At 45.7% G+C, this 18,955-nt stretch overlaps 1 protein-coding gene across 7 annotated transcripts in view; it reads right to left on the bottom strand.

Annotated features, from left to right (window-relative positions):
• The window catches only part of PIKFYVE (phosphoinositide kinase, FYVE-type zinc finger containing), a 1,728,392-nt gene that overhangs the window by 906,934 nt on the left and 802,503 nt on the right, over positions 1–18,955 (bottom strand). For all 7 annotated transcript variants that reach the window (XM_069615611.1, XM_069615606.1, XM_069615608.1 and 4 more), the window contains one exon: positions 6,258–6,358. In XM_069615611.1, coding sequence (XP_069471712.1) covers positions 6,258–6,358 — 101 coding nt within the window. The remainder of the gene's footprint in view (positions 1–6,257; positions 6,359–18,955) is intronic.

Raw genomic sequence — 18,955 nt, 5'->3', positions numbered from 1 at the left:
TATGAAACGATAATGCAAATGTTGAAGACAAAACTGCAAACATGGGCCAAGCTACCCATATCCCTGAATGGCAGGATTGCGATCCTTAAAATGGTCGTGCTCCCTAAGTTATTATATTTATTCACTAATATACCAATCTGGCCAGGCAAAACCTTCTTTGAAAAATTAAGATCAATGGTGGTCTCCTTTGTGTGGGACGGGAAAACGCCTAGAATGAAATGGGAAAAACTCACCGAACCTTATTGTACAGGGGGGCTGGCCGCACCGGATTTCGAGCTATACTATCTTGCAGCGCAGGCGCAGTTCGCGAAGCATTGGTATGACCCCGAGGATAGATCGCCCCATGTATGGCTTGAGAAGTTTGCAGCACATCCCATAGACCTCCGTTCAATAATATTTTATTCTCAATACAAGGATCCCTGCCCCTTCGATCCAGTCGGGACCACGGTACGTGCATGGAAGGCATTATATAAAAAGCTGGGGATAGATACCCCATATGACCCAGATGTACCCCGTTGGAAATACCCCGGCATACCACCCACATTGGATAAGACGATACAAAGACACTGGGACCCAGACAGGGAAATCCGAATGCGGGACATGTTCCCAAATGGCAGATTTGTAACGCTAGAAGAACTCAGGGAGGCGTTAGGAAGGGGACCAACCAAAACACTTGAATACCATAGGATGAAATCTGCATTCAATGCACGCTGGCCACTCTTCCCGGACGAGCCACCATCCCATCCTTGCATACAGGCCGCCACATCTGGTACGGGGCTGGGAGTTTCTAAACTTTATGCACTGGTACAATTACACACACCCACCACAAACCAGGTAAAAGCCAAATGGGAGGAAGACCTGAACCTGAATATCCCAGAAGAAAAATGGGCGAAATACTGTATGCTTACCAAAGCTGTATCCATGAACGCAGGGCTCAGACTCATTCAGTTCAAGATCTTAAATAGACTGCACTACACTCCTGCAAAGATGGCCAAATTCTCAGCGACCCACCCGGGGGAATGTCCCAGATGCAAGGCCAGCCAAGCGGGAGCATATCACATGTATTGGGAATGCCGCCCCAGTTGCTACGTTCTGGAGGGAGGTGGCGGGAATACTTGAAGACATTACACAAGTCCCTGCGGACATGCACCCACCGAAATACTTGTTCGGGGATATAGGTAAACAAGGTGAAAAGATCAGACGACTATTCAATGTGGCTTGTGCTGTGGCCAAACGGTGTATACTGAGATGTTGGACAAGTACCTCCCCGCCAAAAACGGAACATTTTATTTGTGATCTGGCCTACATAAACGAATGTGAGGAGCAATACACCATGACTGTGACAACGAGATGTCGCCCCAAGGACATATGGGCCACGTTGAGAATGTACCTATGTGAAATGGCCTCTGATGAGGAACTGCCTGTGTAAATTGTTTTTTATGATTTCTGATCTATGCCTTTAACATTTATTGTATTGTATGTACCAGCGTATGCGGGTGCAATGAGTTTAACCTGTGTTGACCTTCGGTAACAATAAAAAGAGTTTAAAAAAAAAAGTAGGGTTTTAAGGTCCCTTCTAAAGTGAGGGATGGAGAGGGTCTGTCTTATCTGAATTGGTAACATGTTCCAGAATCAGGGTATATAGCAGAATAAAAAGGCCTTTTCCTGTTTTTTGGGATCTCTTTGACTGCAGACTAGCGATATTATGGCTTCCGGTGGTACGCTGGCCTCCAGGGAAGGTTAGTTTCTCAGATAAGAAGAGAGGTGGTTTGGTTGAGACTGCTTTTTTAAAAATGTGATGCACACAGTCATGAATATGAGGCATAACTGAAGGGGTAGTGTTAAGATGGATTTCCAAAATCACCCCTGGCGGTCGATTTTGTGAGCTTGACCTATTGGAAAGAGTGAAGTTTGGTGAACAGGGATGAGAGTGAAGTTTAGTCAAACCCAATCAAGGGAAGGTAAAGTGGTAAGGCATAAACTCAGGAGTGCTGTGAGAGTGTTCTAGGGCTACAATGAGTCCACACAGAACATCACCAATAATTCCAGTTAGACAGGTAAGTACAGAAATATACAAATATTTATTATGCCTTTAAAGTACACACTAAGCAAATGAAACCTCTAGGCAAATGTCATTGCACCCTCAGTATAAATAAATATACACATTACGCCTAGGGAGAATAAAGAAAGGATTTGATTCAATTACCTGTGAAAAACAGGCAATGATAATGATGTGTTATTTATATAGCACTTACGCCTAAAGATTTTATACAGAACATATATACATATAACAAAGGCAATAGTCTGATACATGAAATTCAGTAAAGACACATAGATTAACCACAGAACAGTTTCCCTAATACTTAATGAGTCCAGCCCTAGGATAGTATGGGGCCTTGTGCCCTAAATTCATCAGTTCCAAAGTTATACTTTTCAGGTAGGTTTACTATGTGTTTAGACAATGCCATGCCAGTGGTTATAACGTTTAAAAAAGGAAAGGAAAGCTCAGGTAAGTCAGGGAGGTAAGTTAACATATCTTTTCCTTTCCTCCCCTGTTCTCCAGTGGGTTAAATTAGCATAAAAGTCGTGACCCTTTCCCACTCTTTCCTGACTTTGAGGCCTGGTCAAGAATCCCTCCCTAGGCCGATCCTGTTGTCTGGGATTGAATGAGTGACTTACCTGAGCTTTTCTTTCCTTTTTTAAACGTTATAACCACTGGCATGGCATTGTCTAAACACATAGTAAACCTACCTGAAAAGTATAACTTTGGAACTGATGAATTTGGTCCACTACAAACCCCATGTATTTCCTGAGCTTCAGATGAATAGGCAAATGGAAATATGCATCCTGCAGGTACAGTGACACCAGCAGGTCGTGCAGATCGAGAACTTGTACGATCTGGCCCAGACATACCATTTTGAAATGTCCTTTTGCAGGTATAAATTCAACAGCTTTAGGCCCACACTCAGAGACAAGCTCCCTTCCTTCTTCGGAATCAGAAAGTAAGTAAAGTACAACCTTTTCAGTATGCAGCGATTATATCCAATTGAAAATAACAAATGCAAATTTAACGAAAAAATACAGAATGCTAAATATATTGGGGTTCAGGGTAAGAGGTTAAAAATGTGTGGGGGTGGTTCAGGTTGGGGTTAGAAGCATGGGTAAACTGGGATTTGGGATAGGGACCCCAATTTTAAAAAATAAATTAATAGTTTTCTTTTTTCAGTAAAGTTGTATTCGTTATTTCTCAATTTGTTATAATCACATGTAACCCACATTTTCCCTTATTCTGAATGCAGTGCAAGTTTTACTGCTCCTGTCGAAAGAAGTAGATTGACCTCCTCCAGGAGGATGGTGTCCAGAAGAAGTGGCATGAGGGAAGTGGTCCAGAGGACGCTGAATTAATGGGAGATATTATCCTTGTTGAACGACCTTTAAGGCACAAGCACTGGACATTGTCTGAGACCATTCCAGGTTGAATTGGGAAATTACATTCCCCCTGCCACTGGAGATTTGCGACAGAAAGTCTGGGTGGCCGAGGGGTCAGTGGCAGCAGCCAGGCCACTTGTAAGGGAGCCTCTGCCACAACCTTTCAGGAAAAATCTTCCTCGAAAGCTTCCTGGGGCAGTCTGACCTCTCACCCATGAAATATAGGGGGCAGAGGGCAAAAACTACAACCCCGTTGGATGGGACAGTATGTTGCTGCACTGATGGTCACAAGAATTTGCCGTCACCTTAGATGACAATCTTCTGCAAGGCATCATAAACCTTTAATCAGAGAATATGAATCCGGTCAAAGGGCATGTCTAGGAGCTTGGCTTGTATGTCCTGGGCGAAGCCTGACATTCTCAACCTGAGTGACGCTGCACCACGGTACTCGTGGCCACTGCATAGCCCACTCAGTTTGCCGTGTGGAGCCCAGTCTGCAAAAACTGGTGAGAAGCCTCCTTGTCCACCTGCACAATGGCAAAGAAACCCTCATTTAAGTCACCTTTGGGAAGATGGTCTGCCACACTGGTTGCTGAGGACCAGAGACCAAAAGAGAATTTCTCTATGGCAAAGAAGGCACTCACCACCCTGAGTGCCAGGCTGTTCAAGACAAACACCTTCTTGGCCCAGGCAACCAGCTTACTTTCCCTGTTAAAGGAAGAGTGGGAAAATTGGACGTTTTCAGTTTGGCCATTCTGCCCTGCACCACCAAGCTCTTTGAGGAAACGTAAGTGGAGAAGAAGGCTGGGTATCACGGGGCTGGTGGGTGTTTCTTAGCCAGATCGCTGTCAACCAAGGATGTTGAAGCAGGCATTTCCCCATACCTCTACCACTGGAGCTGCTACCTTGCTGATCAAATGGCAGCAAAGCCTCCATCTTGGGCCCCTCATGCAGGATGTCCATCAATTTGAACTGTCCCTTTGGTCTAGACAGGGCTGAGAGCCTTGCAGCCTCAGCAACATTGGCGATCAGCTTTTGAAAGGCTGTCTGAGGCTTTCCCGCGGTAGGGGCTGACAAAATATCCAGCCCCGGAGAGGTGTCAAGCCCATTTGCTTCCTGAAGATTAGCACTCTCCTTAAACATTTTCTGGGAACGTTCTCTCTTGTTCTCCTTCATCATCAAAAAATATGGTCAATCTTGGATATAAAGGGCTATTTTGAAAGAGTGGCGTATTCCCAAGGGGCTAACAATGAAGTTGAGGGTGCAGCTGGACTCTCGATACCCAAAAGTGGGGCCCGTCAGCATTGTCATCGCTCTTTGGGATCAGGCTCAAGCCAATAGCTATGCAGGAGTGTTCCCTTGAGGGGTCTCTGCTGGTTTGAGGCAACGCAGCAGGGCTCAATGGAGCCATTGGTGCCAAGGCCAAAACTGTTGGCGCTGAAGCCTTCGTCAAGATGTGAAGCATCTTCAAAATTAGGTTTTTCTATTCCTCCAGGTTCCAGGAATGGGTGGGAAACGGTACCTCTTGCTCCATTTCCTGGGAGTCCATGGAACGGGGATGCCTTTTCTTGGAGGAAGAAGAATAATGATGTTGAGAAAAGCTGATCGAAATGAGACCTTTTGCAATGCTTGTACTCATTTTCCAAGCATGCAGGTAACCAGTCCTTGGACTGTCATTCCTGGTGACCTTGAACAAGACCACACTATTTCCTTTTGGAAGTTTTGATGCCCTTTCCCAAAAATGCTTGGGATGCCTGGATTGGCACAAACCACATTGGGTATGGTGCTTCTCGACCAGGCAGTAAAGATAAATGCTTTGGGCATACAAGACTAACATTTACCGGCCTCAATTCATGCCCGGTTTAAAACCTGAGGCTGTACCAGGGTTTCTAAACGGTAAAGAGAAGAGCCTGTTTCCAAAGTGAAAATAGTGCGTGGAAAAAAGGAACTGAGGTCACAGGACTTGCACCTCAATATATGTACGGACCACGATATCATGCGCTATGTGGGGTGCGTAGAGGTGTTGGGCAGAGCAGATGCACTGCACTCCCTGGAGGCGGAAACGTTTCTGAAGAACAAATGCACGGCAAATACAATATAGTAAATGAGGAATCTGTGGGAGGAAAGACTACATTAGAAATGTAATTAAAACTCTTGAAAAATCCTTAGGAGTTGGTGTGTTATTTATTCCTTTATATATTTGGAGTTTTTTAAACTTTTTTTTAAACTGCATAAAAAAGCACAACATAGTCCATTAGAAGGGTAACATACAGTAAAGTAATTAGTAAGACAACTTGCCAGCTTGTACAAAAATAGTATCTTTCAATACAACATAAATACTTTGTAATTGGTAAACATGGTGCAAATCAAGCACAAACCAACCCCCAAGAACATAATTTAGCATGTTAATAACAAAACACACACACACACACACACACACACACACGCAACACAACCAAGCCCATACCAACCTTCTAGACACAGCAAAGCACTATGAACACTAAATATACAAATCGATAAAGGGTTCCAGATAAAGGTCCTCTCTGTCTTGTTTTAACATAATCTTTTAGAAGCTGGACAGAACATGTGAGAGTTGGTGTGTTATTGAGGCCATCTGTGACAATATATTGAAATAGTTGTGAGATATCAAGTTTGGCACTATGTGTACTAATGACAAACAACACACTACTGTACCTCCAGTTTTTGGTGTCATAACGGGTTAACATGCCATGAGAAATGGAAATTATAGAAAGCAAACCAGTTGTATTGAGGTTGTCTAACCCCAAAAGAACAAGAAAGGGATGAAACAAGTAATGTTTATGTCTTACCAGGGGCTAACACAAGCACTTGGAGCATTGCTGGACTGAGCAGATGAGCTGCTGAATAGGACGCAGAGCCTCTGGTGATTTACTGGACTCAGACAATCTACCTGAAACCAAAATGACTAGTATTAACCAGAGAAAGGAAAGACAATAAAACACAATCATGCAGAAACAATGACATTCAGCCGACTTTGGAAATCTGTGCATGGCATTAATATCTTAAATGAGGCCTCTCTCCTGACATAATGGTACTAAACAAATTGGTAATCCCAGGAATAGGGAATCAAAAGCAATGGAGCCTTTATCCCCCAAAAGTATGTAATCAAATACTTTACACGCCAATGTCCACTTATTACAAGTTCAATAGTAGAAAAGAAACTTCTTTTGTTTCCAAAATCTATGTTTGCTACGGCAAAGTGTAGTTTGGGCTCATCTAAGACTAAATAAAACCCGCAAAAATGATCTATTCTAAAAGTGGTCTGCATGTGTTCTTGGTGTTTAACTCATTCATGTACTGAAGTCTGGGTTGTTTAAATAAGCTAAATATATACTCCAATGCATGCCCATGTTATGCCATCAGAGTTTCCTGAGTATATCGGTTCAATGACAAGATTGTAAGGTAACCTGTAAAAAACAGAGTTGATTTTCCTTCAGGCAAATTTGTAATGGGAGCGAAGGAATGAGAGAGTATGTGATTCTGTAAAACATTTTCGCATTGCAGAGGAATCTAATCTCTGGGAAAAGGGACTCCTCCCTGCAAAAGATACAAAGTAGACTGGTTATTCTATTGACATCAGTTACCCAAACTTATATAAGGAAATCCATTGACAAAAGGCTGCTATGTAATGTCACGTACGTCCATCAATAGACTGAAAGGAGCACTACTTTGAAAAATGTTTTTGGAAAGGCACTTGAATTGGGCACAGTGGGCCAAAAAACAAGAGCATGTAAACATTACCAAAAAACCCTGAAATTATTTAAATTACTCTATATGGCCTTTATCTGCTTTTTTGCTTCAAGTAGCCATCTGGTTCTTTATAGTATGCTCTGACCAACATCCCTCCTTGATGTCTAAAGATAGGCATTGAGGGTGGGGGCTGGCTGTGTTGTGTTTTTTGGGGGTGGGTGGTGTGGATGTTGATGTTAGCACGCATGCAAGTATGTACTTGTAAGGACCAAAGCTTTAAAAGAGAAAGGGAGAAGGAGAGATAAAGAATGATAGAGAGAGGGCGCATTGCGACAGACTTAAAGTAATAAAGACAGGTCTCTTTGGATGAAGTTAATCAAGAACTTTATTTTTTATGATGGTCTACAGTTGTGAGGGTTGGCTCTTGTTTTCAGTGTAAATTAGTTACTAGTCTGTATTTGGCATCTCTTTGATTTAGATCCCGGAGGAGATGGGTCACCATGCAATATGTAAGTGTCCTTTTTCAGAGTCTTCAGCAAATGGGACTCATCTCAACCTGCAGACAATGTATCTTTCAAATGGATTTTTTTTTAGATTCCGGAAGATTTAACCGTTCACCCTTCCAAGGGGAATACACACAGTACCAATAAAGTGGCTAATACTAGCACCTAATATCACGTCCCTTTCAGGTTGGAGTTTTCATAAAAATGTGATATTATGATTATAAAATGTAGGATTATTCTGGCCACCAGGGGGCGCACGGATGAACTCTGCCTCTGTGTGAGCTCTGCCTTTGAGATCCGTGAAGTGATTTGAGCCCCCACTTCTGGAACCCCTCCCCCCCCCCCCCCCATGGAAGAAAAGTGAGCCAGTGCTGCATGAAGGTGCCCTCCCACCTCCCACACTGAAGAAAACCCGGAGAAATCAGTGGGGTATTCCTGCAGGAATCACTGTGTGAATATGACTGTATCAAAAATTGCTGCCGAATTAAAGTGAAATCAGCGAAGGCGTACGTTGTTGTATCCTGAAGAGAAACTACTAGACCCTGCAACCGAAGTGTAAAACCTCGCTGAAACACTCCGAGACCCCCAGTCCTACTAGCCGTCCTGCACAATCTTTGGACAGAGGGAGACGATTACAGCGGGTGAGGAGATACAACCATTACATCAGAGAACTACGGAGACATGGAGGCTGCAAAGGTGAGCCTCGTGAAACCCCCTGACTCTGCGCTGCTCTGCCTACACAGACGTGGACTGCTTGCAACTTCCTCTGGTCTCATTGGTGTGCGGCCCTGGTGTACCTAGACAGCGGGCGCCCATAAACTGCTGGAAGTCCCAACAGACCGAAGAGACACTGTGAGAACGTTCTTTCCGTCCGCCCGACCCCAGGTGGCCCGCGCGGCTCTGGCGGTCCTGTGCCACGTGCACTGAGGACCATGGTGTGCTACTCAAAGTAGCCGTTCCTAGGATAGCGCACCAAACTGCTGGTGAAACGTCCTTTACATAACTGGCGACCCGATTCGAGCCAAGCAAGAACACAGTAAGTGTCCGCCGCCTGCCCTCGCCAGTCAGTAGTGCTCTCTGCGATAATCTAGCGCCAAATGACTCACAAGGGCTGCTGACCCACCATCCGAGGTACACCTTGGAGATAGACAAGGCCACCCGGAACGATAGCAGAAAGCTCCTAACTGTGCTTGTATTCACGAAGAACATATCACAAAATACTGAAAGTTACGCATTATACGTACAAATGAAGTGTGGAATGCAGAACCGACCGTCCAGTATTTCTGCAAAACCTAGTCGGCAGAGTTCTACTTGACGGACACCTCCACAGGCCTTACTGTCCAAAGTGCATGCAGGCACCCGCTCTCTCACATCTGAGAGGGGAAGAAAGGAAATAAGGAACAAGGAGCCCCATTCCTAATGCCGAAACACCACTGTAACGGTTCTTAGCAAAAAGTTGACACTACAGCATCTAAACAGACAAACTAAGGCCCACATCTATAAGATCACCGGGGATACCCTGTGGATTTCACTCCGGACAATAGTGGAGGGCAGGTGAAGGAGGGACTCCCTCTGTACAACCTGGGGTTCCCTATTGCCTCAGCTGGACTCGCCCAAGTTGGAAACTCATACGGAGCACAACAGCTCCCCAGCCCTTGAGGTCACTCTATATGATTGATCAGCGCACGCTTACAGCCCCTGAATCCTGGAATCAGTCTGAAGGCATCCAACTTTAGCTATCAGATCACGTGGAAGCACAGACTGTACTCAACTCACAAGTGAGATGCTGAGATCCTTCCTGTACATGGCAAAACAACGAGGGCAGATTAGAGTAAACCGGCACCTCGCCCAGCGGCTCAGAGGCATTGCCACATTTGCCACAAACACTTCGCACTAATCTCAATGCTGCCTATTAAGGCCATGAAGAACACCCTGAGGAGGAGTATAGAGCTCTGACGATTGGGACACCCCTACACAAACTCCTAAGGGACCACCTAGAGAAGGACCGCACCCGACCCCAAGGTGGGGGCGCTCCCACACAAAACTGCTCGGGCCCACAGTTCGTCCATCCCATGGCCTCTTGTGACCCTCGGGGACACTGTTTGACATCACCCACAATCAGGAACTGACATGCTCCCGCTATGGCACGGCGAATGCTTACAAGGATATATCGCTTCTCTTTCTAGACGCACTGATCAAGGGAAGAACACTCTTCTCCTTCGCTCCTCTTGGCCCCACATAGCACTGGCAAGGTAGGCCCCCCTCTCTGAAGGGGCGTACACCTTCCTCACTTCGCACAGGAAGAAAACAGGCCGAGTCCGGCAGTGCCTCCGCACATCTCCCATACACCACTGTTTCAAGTACAATGCACTCTGTGCACATGATCATTAAAGAAAAGCTTGCACTCTAAGTTTTCCCCACATCATACCTGTAACATTCCTCTTCCTAGGATCGAGATGGCATCTTCTGGACCTGAAGCAGCTGCAACTAAGGCTGATGCTGCCGACATATTATCCGAAATGAAGAGTATGCGGGCGGATATCAGTGGGAAGATAGACAAAATAACCCACTGGATTGATAACATGGAGGAACGGCTGGAGGAGGTGGAGCACAATCAGACCTCCTGGTCCACCCTGGAAACACAAATGTCAGATTCGCAGATATTGAAATGAGGGAGGAAGAATTTCGCCTGAAAGTTGACAACCTTGAGAAACGCGAGCGACGCAATAACATTCACATTTTTGGCGTTCCTGAAAGAGTGGGAAACTGAGCCCGAATTAAAAAAGAACTTTACATATGCTTCTGAAGCAACTGTTCGAAGAGGACTATGTGGATGAGCCCAAGCTCGACCACATCCTTCATGCAGGTGGCTCGGCGGGAGGCCGTAGAACGATACTGGCCCGATTCCACAATTACACAGATAAAGCTTGAGTCCTTGAAAAGGCCCGACTTAGTACGCAGATTCTCAGGATGCAGCCAGTATATTCATCTATAAAGACCTCTCCTCTCTCATCTTGGCCATGAGGAGGAAATGCCTCCCGCTCACCAAATTCCTAAAAGATGAGGCGATACGGTATGGGCGGGGATACCCCTTCTCGCTGACTTTCGGATGGGAGGGAACCACAATAAGACTGAAAACTGAAAAGGACATTAGCAGTTGTATAACAGACTTGGTCGGAGAGCATGAGGGAAGTTCGGTCCCTGAGGATGGAAGAAATAGACAGGGAGTGGAAGATCAAAGGACCTCGGTGTAGAAAAATTCCTGGTTCGTGGAAGTTCAGGAGGATGAATGCTTCCCCAGACATGGAACATTGAACTCTTCGTAGCAATTTGATGATGCTGTAGTAATCTCGACCCGAGAAGACAAATCACTGTTTTTCTCCAGATCAAGAGCTCGCTTCTTGAGGTCGAACACAATCAAGTGATGGGCAGGATTGATAATACCGCTAAAAAGTAAGATTACCATGGGACCACAAGTGGTATGTAACGTGGGGGACGTGAACGGGTATCGAGAGGGGCTAATTTCTATAAGAAGTGTTAGTTAACGGACCAAAAAGAGTATGGTCTCACTGGTGGTCCGAGACTAACTGGGTGAGGTTAACCCAGCTGGATTGGACGCCGCAATGGGAGGATGGGTGCTAGGAGGGAGAGGGAACTGGTCAAGGCGAGTAATTGCATCAGTACATGCAGAGTCAAACCTCTGAGGTTGAAAGTTAACTGGGTAGGGCCCATAGAAGTACATCTGAACAGCGACTATGTCGATGGCAGCTAATAGCTTGGCAGGAAAATCTGGATTCATTAAACCTGGCATCCTAAATGTTAAGGGACTCAACTCCCCCACTAAAAGGTTGTTGGTTTCTCAGGAATTTAGGAGGGCCAACCTAGACATACTCTTTTTTCTCAAGAGACCAGGTACACACACGGAGAGGAACGAAAGATCTTGAACGCCAAAATGGGAAATGAATACTGGGCGTCGGGCCCCTTGAAAAGCAGGAGTGGGCATCTTGGTCAGGAAAGGTCCTAAATTTGAAGTCCTGAAGAATTGGACGGATGTAGGGGGAAGAGCCATTGTTTTGGTAGGTAGACTTCACAACACTACTCTCATTCTTGCATCTCTTGATGCACCCAACACGGGCCAGCCCCGCTTCATTCAGCACATGATGCCAAAGATTATGCTAGAGGCCGCAGGTGAGGTCATCCTAGGGGGCGATTTTAACATGTGGGCAGATCCCGCACTCGATAGATAAGCCGGCAATCCAACCTGTAATGAACCAACCGATGGGGGTTGCACTGAAGTGATCAAAATGATGGACTTGTATGGGTTACATGATATATGGCGCAAGCTCCACTCTCACGTTGCAGGCTACACATTTTACTCGGCCCCACACTCCACATTTACGAGAATAGACTACCTGTAACCTCACCTCCGGCCTAAAGGAAGCAGTATCTGCCTCAAAAATGTCCCTGATCTCCTGGCCTGACCATGATATGGTTACTACCGACATAAGCCTCCTCTTCCGCACAAAAATTCAAAATGGCGGTACAACAAGTTGTTGTGGAAGGACCCTGTCTTTCATGAACAGCTGGCGAAAGAGATCTCCAAGTACTTTGGGCAGAATGACATGGGGGAGGGATCTAAGAACACGGTTTGGGAGACTGGAAAAGCGACATGGAGAGGCATATTGATTAGAGAGGGGGCGGACAAGAAAAGGGAGAGGGCTCTAATAGAGAACAGGCTTAGAAAAGAGATTGCGCAGTTAGATCTCCAGGCGCAATCCATCGATGAGGAAAGGAGACTTAGGATAGCCGAGGCGGTCTAAAAGAGGGAGGAACTCCGACATCTGGAGGAGGGACTAGTCATTCGCAATCTCCAATTCCTTAAGCAAAAACGGGGGACAAGGCAGATGCACTTCTGACCGCTAGGCTAAGAAGACAGCGAGCTGAGCGTTGGGTTGCAGCAATAGAGAATGAGCACAACTCCTCTACAGACCCCAAAAGTATTCCTGAGGCCTTCGCAGAATTTTACGAGCGCCTCCACAAATCTGAGACCCCACGGGGGGGGACAGAAGTTGACCAATTCATGGAGGGGATAAACATGCCAAAACTCCCACTAGATAAAGTTGCGTCGCTAGAGTCCCCGATAACACCTGAAGAGGTCGAGAACGCTATAAAATGGCTTCCCTTGGGAAAAGCTCCCGGGAACGATGGGTACACTGCAGGTTTTTACAAGACCTTCCCCAGCCCCCTCATCCCCTTCTTAGTGGATCTGTTCAACCACATTCTACAAACAGGAACAGTCCCAGAATCCTTTTCACAAGCACTCATCTGTTATCCCCTATGACGGTAAGGACCCCAAACAGTGCGCATCCTAACGACTCATCTCCCTACTCAACAATGACGCAAAAATCTACACACGTGTATTGGCAGCAAGGCTGGAAACCCATATGCCAACCTTGATAAACTCAGACCAAGTCGGATTCATCCTGGGTCGGCAGGGGGCCAACACCACCCGTAAGACCCTCCTCTTAATACATGAGGCACGGAAAATGTTGAATGTTCCCTCGCTACTGTCCATTGATGCTGAGAAAGCGTTTGACAGAGTGGAATGGGATTTCCTAGAAGCGGTCCTGCGCAAAATAGGACTCGGCCCGGTACTCAGAAGAGGGGTCAAAGCAGTGTACACATCGCCCCAAGCATCAGTGGTGGTAAAATCTGAGTATTCAAGGTGGTTCTCCCTCGAGAGAGGCACAAGACAAGGTTGCCCCCTCTCGGCGATATTGTTTGCTCTCTTGCTGGAACCGCTTGCCCAAAAGCTTAGAGCAGACAATTTGGTGGAAGGCTTGAGGGTCTACGGCAGAGAATACAAACTAGCCCTCTATGCACATATTTTACTCCATATTCAGAACCCTTTAACTTCCAGACCCCGGGCCATACAGCTTATTGAGACATATGGCTCTCAGGGTTTAAAATAAACCGGTCCAAATCTATTCTGTGTCCCCTAAACAAGCTTACCCCCGAGTCCTTCATTTGGAGATCAACTTAACAAGGAACATTAATGAAATGTAGGAGGCCAACTTCCCACAGCTCCTCTCAGCATTCCACACGGACCTGGCAAAATGGTGACCCCTCACAATCTCTTGGATTGGGCAGTTGAACACCATCAAAATGGTTGTCTCCCTCACTTTCTATATCCTTTTCAGGTTCTCCCCATGAAAGTCCCAGATACATTTTTTAGGGAAGTGAAAAGTGCTATGCTACACTTCCTGTGGGAGGGGAAAAACCGAGAATATCATATGAAGTTCTTGTACTCCTGAATGATAAAGTTGGGGTGGGCCTAGCTGATCTAAAATTATATTATCAATCGGTTCAATTGCAGGTACTGATCCGTCCATTTAAGAGACAGGTAAGATCTACAGTGGGTCCACCTGGATAATGATAATTTGGTTCTGGTCATGCTATAGGAATGGTTGTGGGTTCCCCGGTCCAAACTCTTGTGAAGACTCCAAGATCACCCCATACTGGGTACTATCTGGGATATATGGAAGGAAGGAGCAGACATGGAAGGCGTCACAACGTGGCCATCCCCCTTAAGCCACATATGGGCCCCGGGGATTCTCGAAGAGATACCCGATCACCCAAGATACCAGTCCAGTCATGGTTTGAGGCAGGCCTGGAGAGGGTTGGACAGCTCTGCAAGGGAGGGATATTCCTGACAGTCCCACAACTTGAGGAGGCACTACAGCTGAATCCGATCTCGGTCTTCCTTTCTTTACGGCTTAATGGTGTGATGTCTAGAGAAAAGTGGCGAAAGGAAATACAAAGGGAACTGACACTGTTTGAGAAGCTTCTCGATACTGTTACTGAGACCAAGGGCTTGATTACACACATGTACCGAGCGATGTTAGACTCTGGCTCAAGTTCAATCATGAAGCTCAAACACAGGTGGGAACAAGATTTTGGCAGAGAATTTGACCAACACACATGGACTTGGATATGCAAAACACCCTCACAGGTATCAACTGCCACAAAATACAAATTACGTGCAATTAAATTACTGCATAGATGGCAATATGATCCCTATAGGCTATCTAAAATGTTCCAAACCACCAGTCCTATGTGCTGGAGAGAGTGTGGAACTCGAGCCACCTACTGGCACATGTGGTGGGAATGTCCCTGGTTACGAGTGTATTGGAGCAAAGTCTTGGGCTGGATAGGGCAGGTCGATGGGATCTCTAGAGAAGCAACACCTCTCCTTATATTGTTTGGACTGGAAGAGGGCGAGGATGGGGTGCCTAGAGTTGGTGGACTTGTGGCTCCCTTATGCTTGCGGCGCAAGTCTGCCGAGTAATTAGGTGGAAAGCACAACATCCCCCCTCTAAGAAAGAGTGGATTGTAGTAGCTACAAACATATGGACAATGGAAAGAATCACCGCTGCCCTCAGCGGAAGGTCGGCCCAACACGAACCGCTGTATAACGACTTTGCAAATACGTTCGTTACTGACCTTGTAAGGTACCCTGCATGAATACAAAAATAGTTCTTGAAAATTCCTGTACCATTCTTTAGTGAATTCGCATTAGGATACTCTCAGCAATCTGTGCAATGCCAAGCCAATAACAATGAGACTTTCTGCAATGAAAAACATGTCGAATGAGAAGGATAGCCGGCCCTACGTGACAAAGATGTATGCATGATACTGAGCTCAGATTGTGCCATTGACCCACCATGGAGGGAGCGGGGAGGGATGGGGAGGAAGTTGCATTATCCACAAGGGTATGGTATCCCTAGAGAACATTGCGAACCCAATACTGGATAAGTAGTTGTAACTCGATACTTATGCCAAATATGTGCTGTTCTTCATTATTTTGTGAAAACCAATAAAATCAAATTTGAAAGAAATAAAAATGGAGGATTCGTTACACTGATAGTCAGAAGGTCCTCCTTAAAATGGGCACATAAGAGAAGGATTGTCCTCCAACATCAGTTCTGTACTTTTTACAACTGATAGGTAAATTAGGGCAACAGTATGCCGAGTGGCTTATCAATATGGAGCTATTGGCACTCTTTTTAAGAACTCGCCTTAAAAAACAATGTATGCATGATTTCTTGTCTGGATGTTATCACTTTGTTCTACAAACTTGTGGTCTTGATTGCAGAGTGTAACGTTGTTTGTCAACATAGTGTTCATAGTACGGTCCAGGAAACCACATCCTAAGTCCCAGAATACATTTTTTTAAAGTTTCATTTTATTAGTCGATTTTTGAAGCATGCAGCATTGTTTGTAAACTTGGGATTTGTAGTGTAACCCAGGAACACGCACTCTAAATACCAAAATGCACGGTTTTATCTATATGGCTTTGTTTGTTCTTTTTCTTGCGCCAAGGTAGCCTATGGAGCCACATCCTAGATCCTCAGGTTCACGGTTACTACCAGGAAAACCGGATATCAGTTAATCTTTCTTGCTTTCACTCAGATATTTCCCCTGCCCCTACTTTATTTCAATGCCGGTTTTGGTTGCACGTTTGTGGACTCTCCCTCTTACTGGGCCTTGAGTCTGTTCAGGCTGTTTCGTTCTTTTCTCCTTACCAGGCCTTTCCTTCAGTATTCCCTGCTTCAGCTTCATTCAGCTCTCAGGGGTCTCATTTTTCACACGTGTTCCATTCTCACCAGATTTCTGCAAGGCTGCAGTGGTGTCTGCTCTGGCTAGTTTCTCACTTCTCGTTCTCTCCATTAGTCGGTAGCTCTTTATCCAATATCAAGAGTGTCTAGGCCCTAATGTGAAAGTATTTTAACGACAGTGAGCACCTGCACCAAGCTTTGCAGTACCCTGCAGACTCCAAGACGACTCATATTTGAAGGTGACCTTTAAGTGGCAGCACAGTATGGGAGAGGCAGATTGTGGAGACACCTTCTTTCCTCGTTTCCCTTCAAGCAGTTGCTTGTTTGTTTGCTGCCTTTTCTCTAAGGTCATCATTCTCTTTCAAAGGGTACCTTTTGATCAGTTTATGCTTGCTTGCAACTTCAGGCTAGGCCCCAAAGAGCCGCTTGTGCAGTATCTGATGCTTAGCAGAGCTCTTGGATGCAATATGACACCCCATATTCTTTGAGGTGATAGTCTAAAGAACCTGGTTTCCTTGCTTAGGCTTCAAGTTATCTATAACGCCTTAAAATAAACTGCCTTGCTGCAGCTACTGCATTGAACATGTTATTGTCCACTACATAGTAGTAGGTAAGGGTTGGTTTTATGACTCTTTCACTACTTCTTCACAATCTTGCGCAACACGCTCAGTCGAGCAATCCTTATGGTGAATCGGAACAAGGCAGGTTCATTTATGATAGTTCTGACCTCAGACTTGCACAGGCATGCCCAGATCCAAAGATATTAAATCTGCCTCCATCATGGCCCTTCTCAATTCTGCCTGTGGAAAAACCTCTAGACCAGTCAAGAAAAAACTCCCCATCTTTGGATCTCATATCACTTATACGAGAAACCTTACTAGAAAATAAAGACGGCCAGTTCCAAGAAAAAAAGTGCGACATACTCCAATGCAACAGCCAGAAGAACTAAGAAATATCTGCTCTGAAAGAAATGCACTCCATATTGAAATAAGGGTGGAAGAAGCTGAAACAACTTGTGAACAATCTCACAAACAGGCAGAATTAACCCAAAGGTGATGTCACTGGAATCACAGCCAAAGAGCTTGGCCGACAAAACCAAAGGTTTCGAAAACCGCCCTCAATGTTATAATCTAAGAATTTGTGGCATACCCTCAGAAGTGGAAGATTACAAATTGCCTTCCTACCTTCAGGCCATGTTCAAAAACACTACGTGAAGTATAGGACCTAAAGTGTCTTAAGATGAAGTCCCATGCCTGAGGCTAGAGAATAGGATTGAGGAGAACAGGGGGTCAGAGACGACCACCTGCTATAGTGAGTAGGCCCAGGAGGAGATATATTGCAGATCCCTCATGGTGCAGTTTACTCATTACTGGCTTCTTGTGTGTCACCCACCCCAATGTGCTTGGTGAACCTTTGCCAGATGTGAGAAAATGGTTGCTTAAATAGCAAAGAGAAAATATTAGCAATACTCTCACAGTGTGCAGTGTGAGAAACCGGAGGGTATCCTCACTCCTGCTCCCCCTAGATACTCTTCTCAAGTGGCCTGGGAAAGGCCATTGCTTTTGGATCTGGCCCTGAGGGTGGAGAAGAGAGGGAGGATCACCTGGGTGGACGGTTCTTGGGGATTGGGATTGGGGTTGGGATATTCTCAGACGAGACGCAGTATTCTGCCTTTCCATTTCAGTAAGAATCCTCCATCACAGAGGTAGTTATGGGCTATTGCTATCCCTGCCCCACTGACCAAGAGAAAGCCAGAGGACATTACCAATCTAGAAATACCAGGAAGAGGGCTAAGAAGGGTCTTTATAGGCTACTAAGACATCCCCCCTCAATTCCCCTCATGAGACCGATCACAATACTGAGACGTGGAAGAGGCAAAGAGGAGCAGTGAACACCAACAAGTATTTTCACCACTCTGGTACTGAGATAAAGAAGAATACTGTGCAACAGCACCATTGGGGAAGTCAGGCATGTCGCACAAATAGGTTACCTTAGAGTCAGGCAATTGGATTTACTGGCCCACACCTGTGGACCCTTAAAACTCCCAGGGAGTGTAAGAGGTGGGGCTAAACACCAATGAAGGAGGCGGTATAAGAGCCGAGAGAACAGGCTGGAAAGAGGAGTAGGAGAACCTGTCATGTGTTGCAGCAGCAGGTGTGAGCAAATGGAAGCAGAGGAGGCATGGTAGCAGCAAGGCTTTTGGCAGACCAGATGAACCACTGGGAGCAGAGCATGGTGGGACTGAGGACTCCATGCAGTTTGGGATCTGTCTTGTATTTGGCAAGGAAACTTGGGCTCCAGGCTGCAGTCGGTGTGCAGCGGCACGTAGTACCCTGCTGGACCATTCTCCTTGAAACTTAGAAGAATGCTTGTTAAGCCTGAAGCGAAGCAAAACTTCGAAGTGCCTGAGGGGCAGGCAGAAAACTTGTGAAGCTGGAAGCAGTGGAAGTCGCATTCTAGGTTTGCCATGTCAGGGGAACACTTCATTAAAGCCGATGAGTTTCATTAATCCTAAAAACCCTGGACCGCTGTACACAAACGCTTATCTCTAATGGAAAGTAGAGTATAAGCAGTGTCAAACCGATCATCATTGAAAAACCCTGTATGCGAACAGAAGGTACACAAGCAGAAAAAAATGAACAGTCCATTGTACAATTGTTTAAATCTCATGGCTTG

This window comes from Ambystoma mexicanum, chromosome 9 (assembly GCF_040938575.1).
Source record: "Ambystoma mexicanum isolate Mex_15411 chromosome 9, UKY_AmexF1_1, whole genome shotgun sequence".
In the NCBI taxonomy this organism is placed as follows: domain Eukaryota; kingdom Metazoa; phylum Chordata; class Amphibia; order Caudata; family Ambystomatidae; genus Ambystoma; species Ambystoma mexicanum.
The sequence above is the reverse complement of the archived record's forward strand: the minus strand, read 5'-3'. Positions and strand labels throughout refer to the sequence as shown.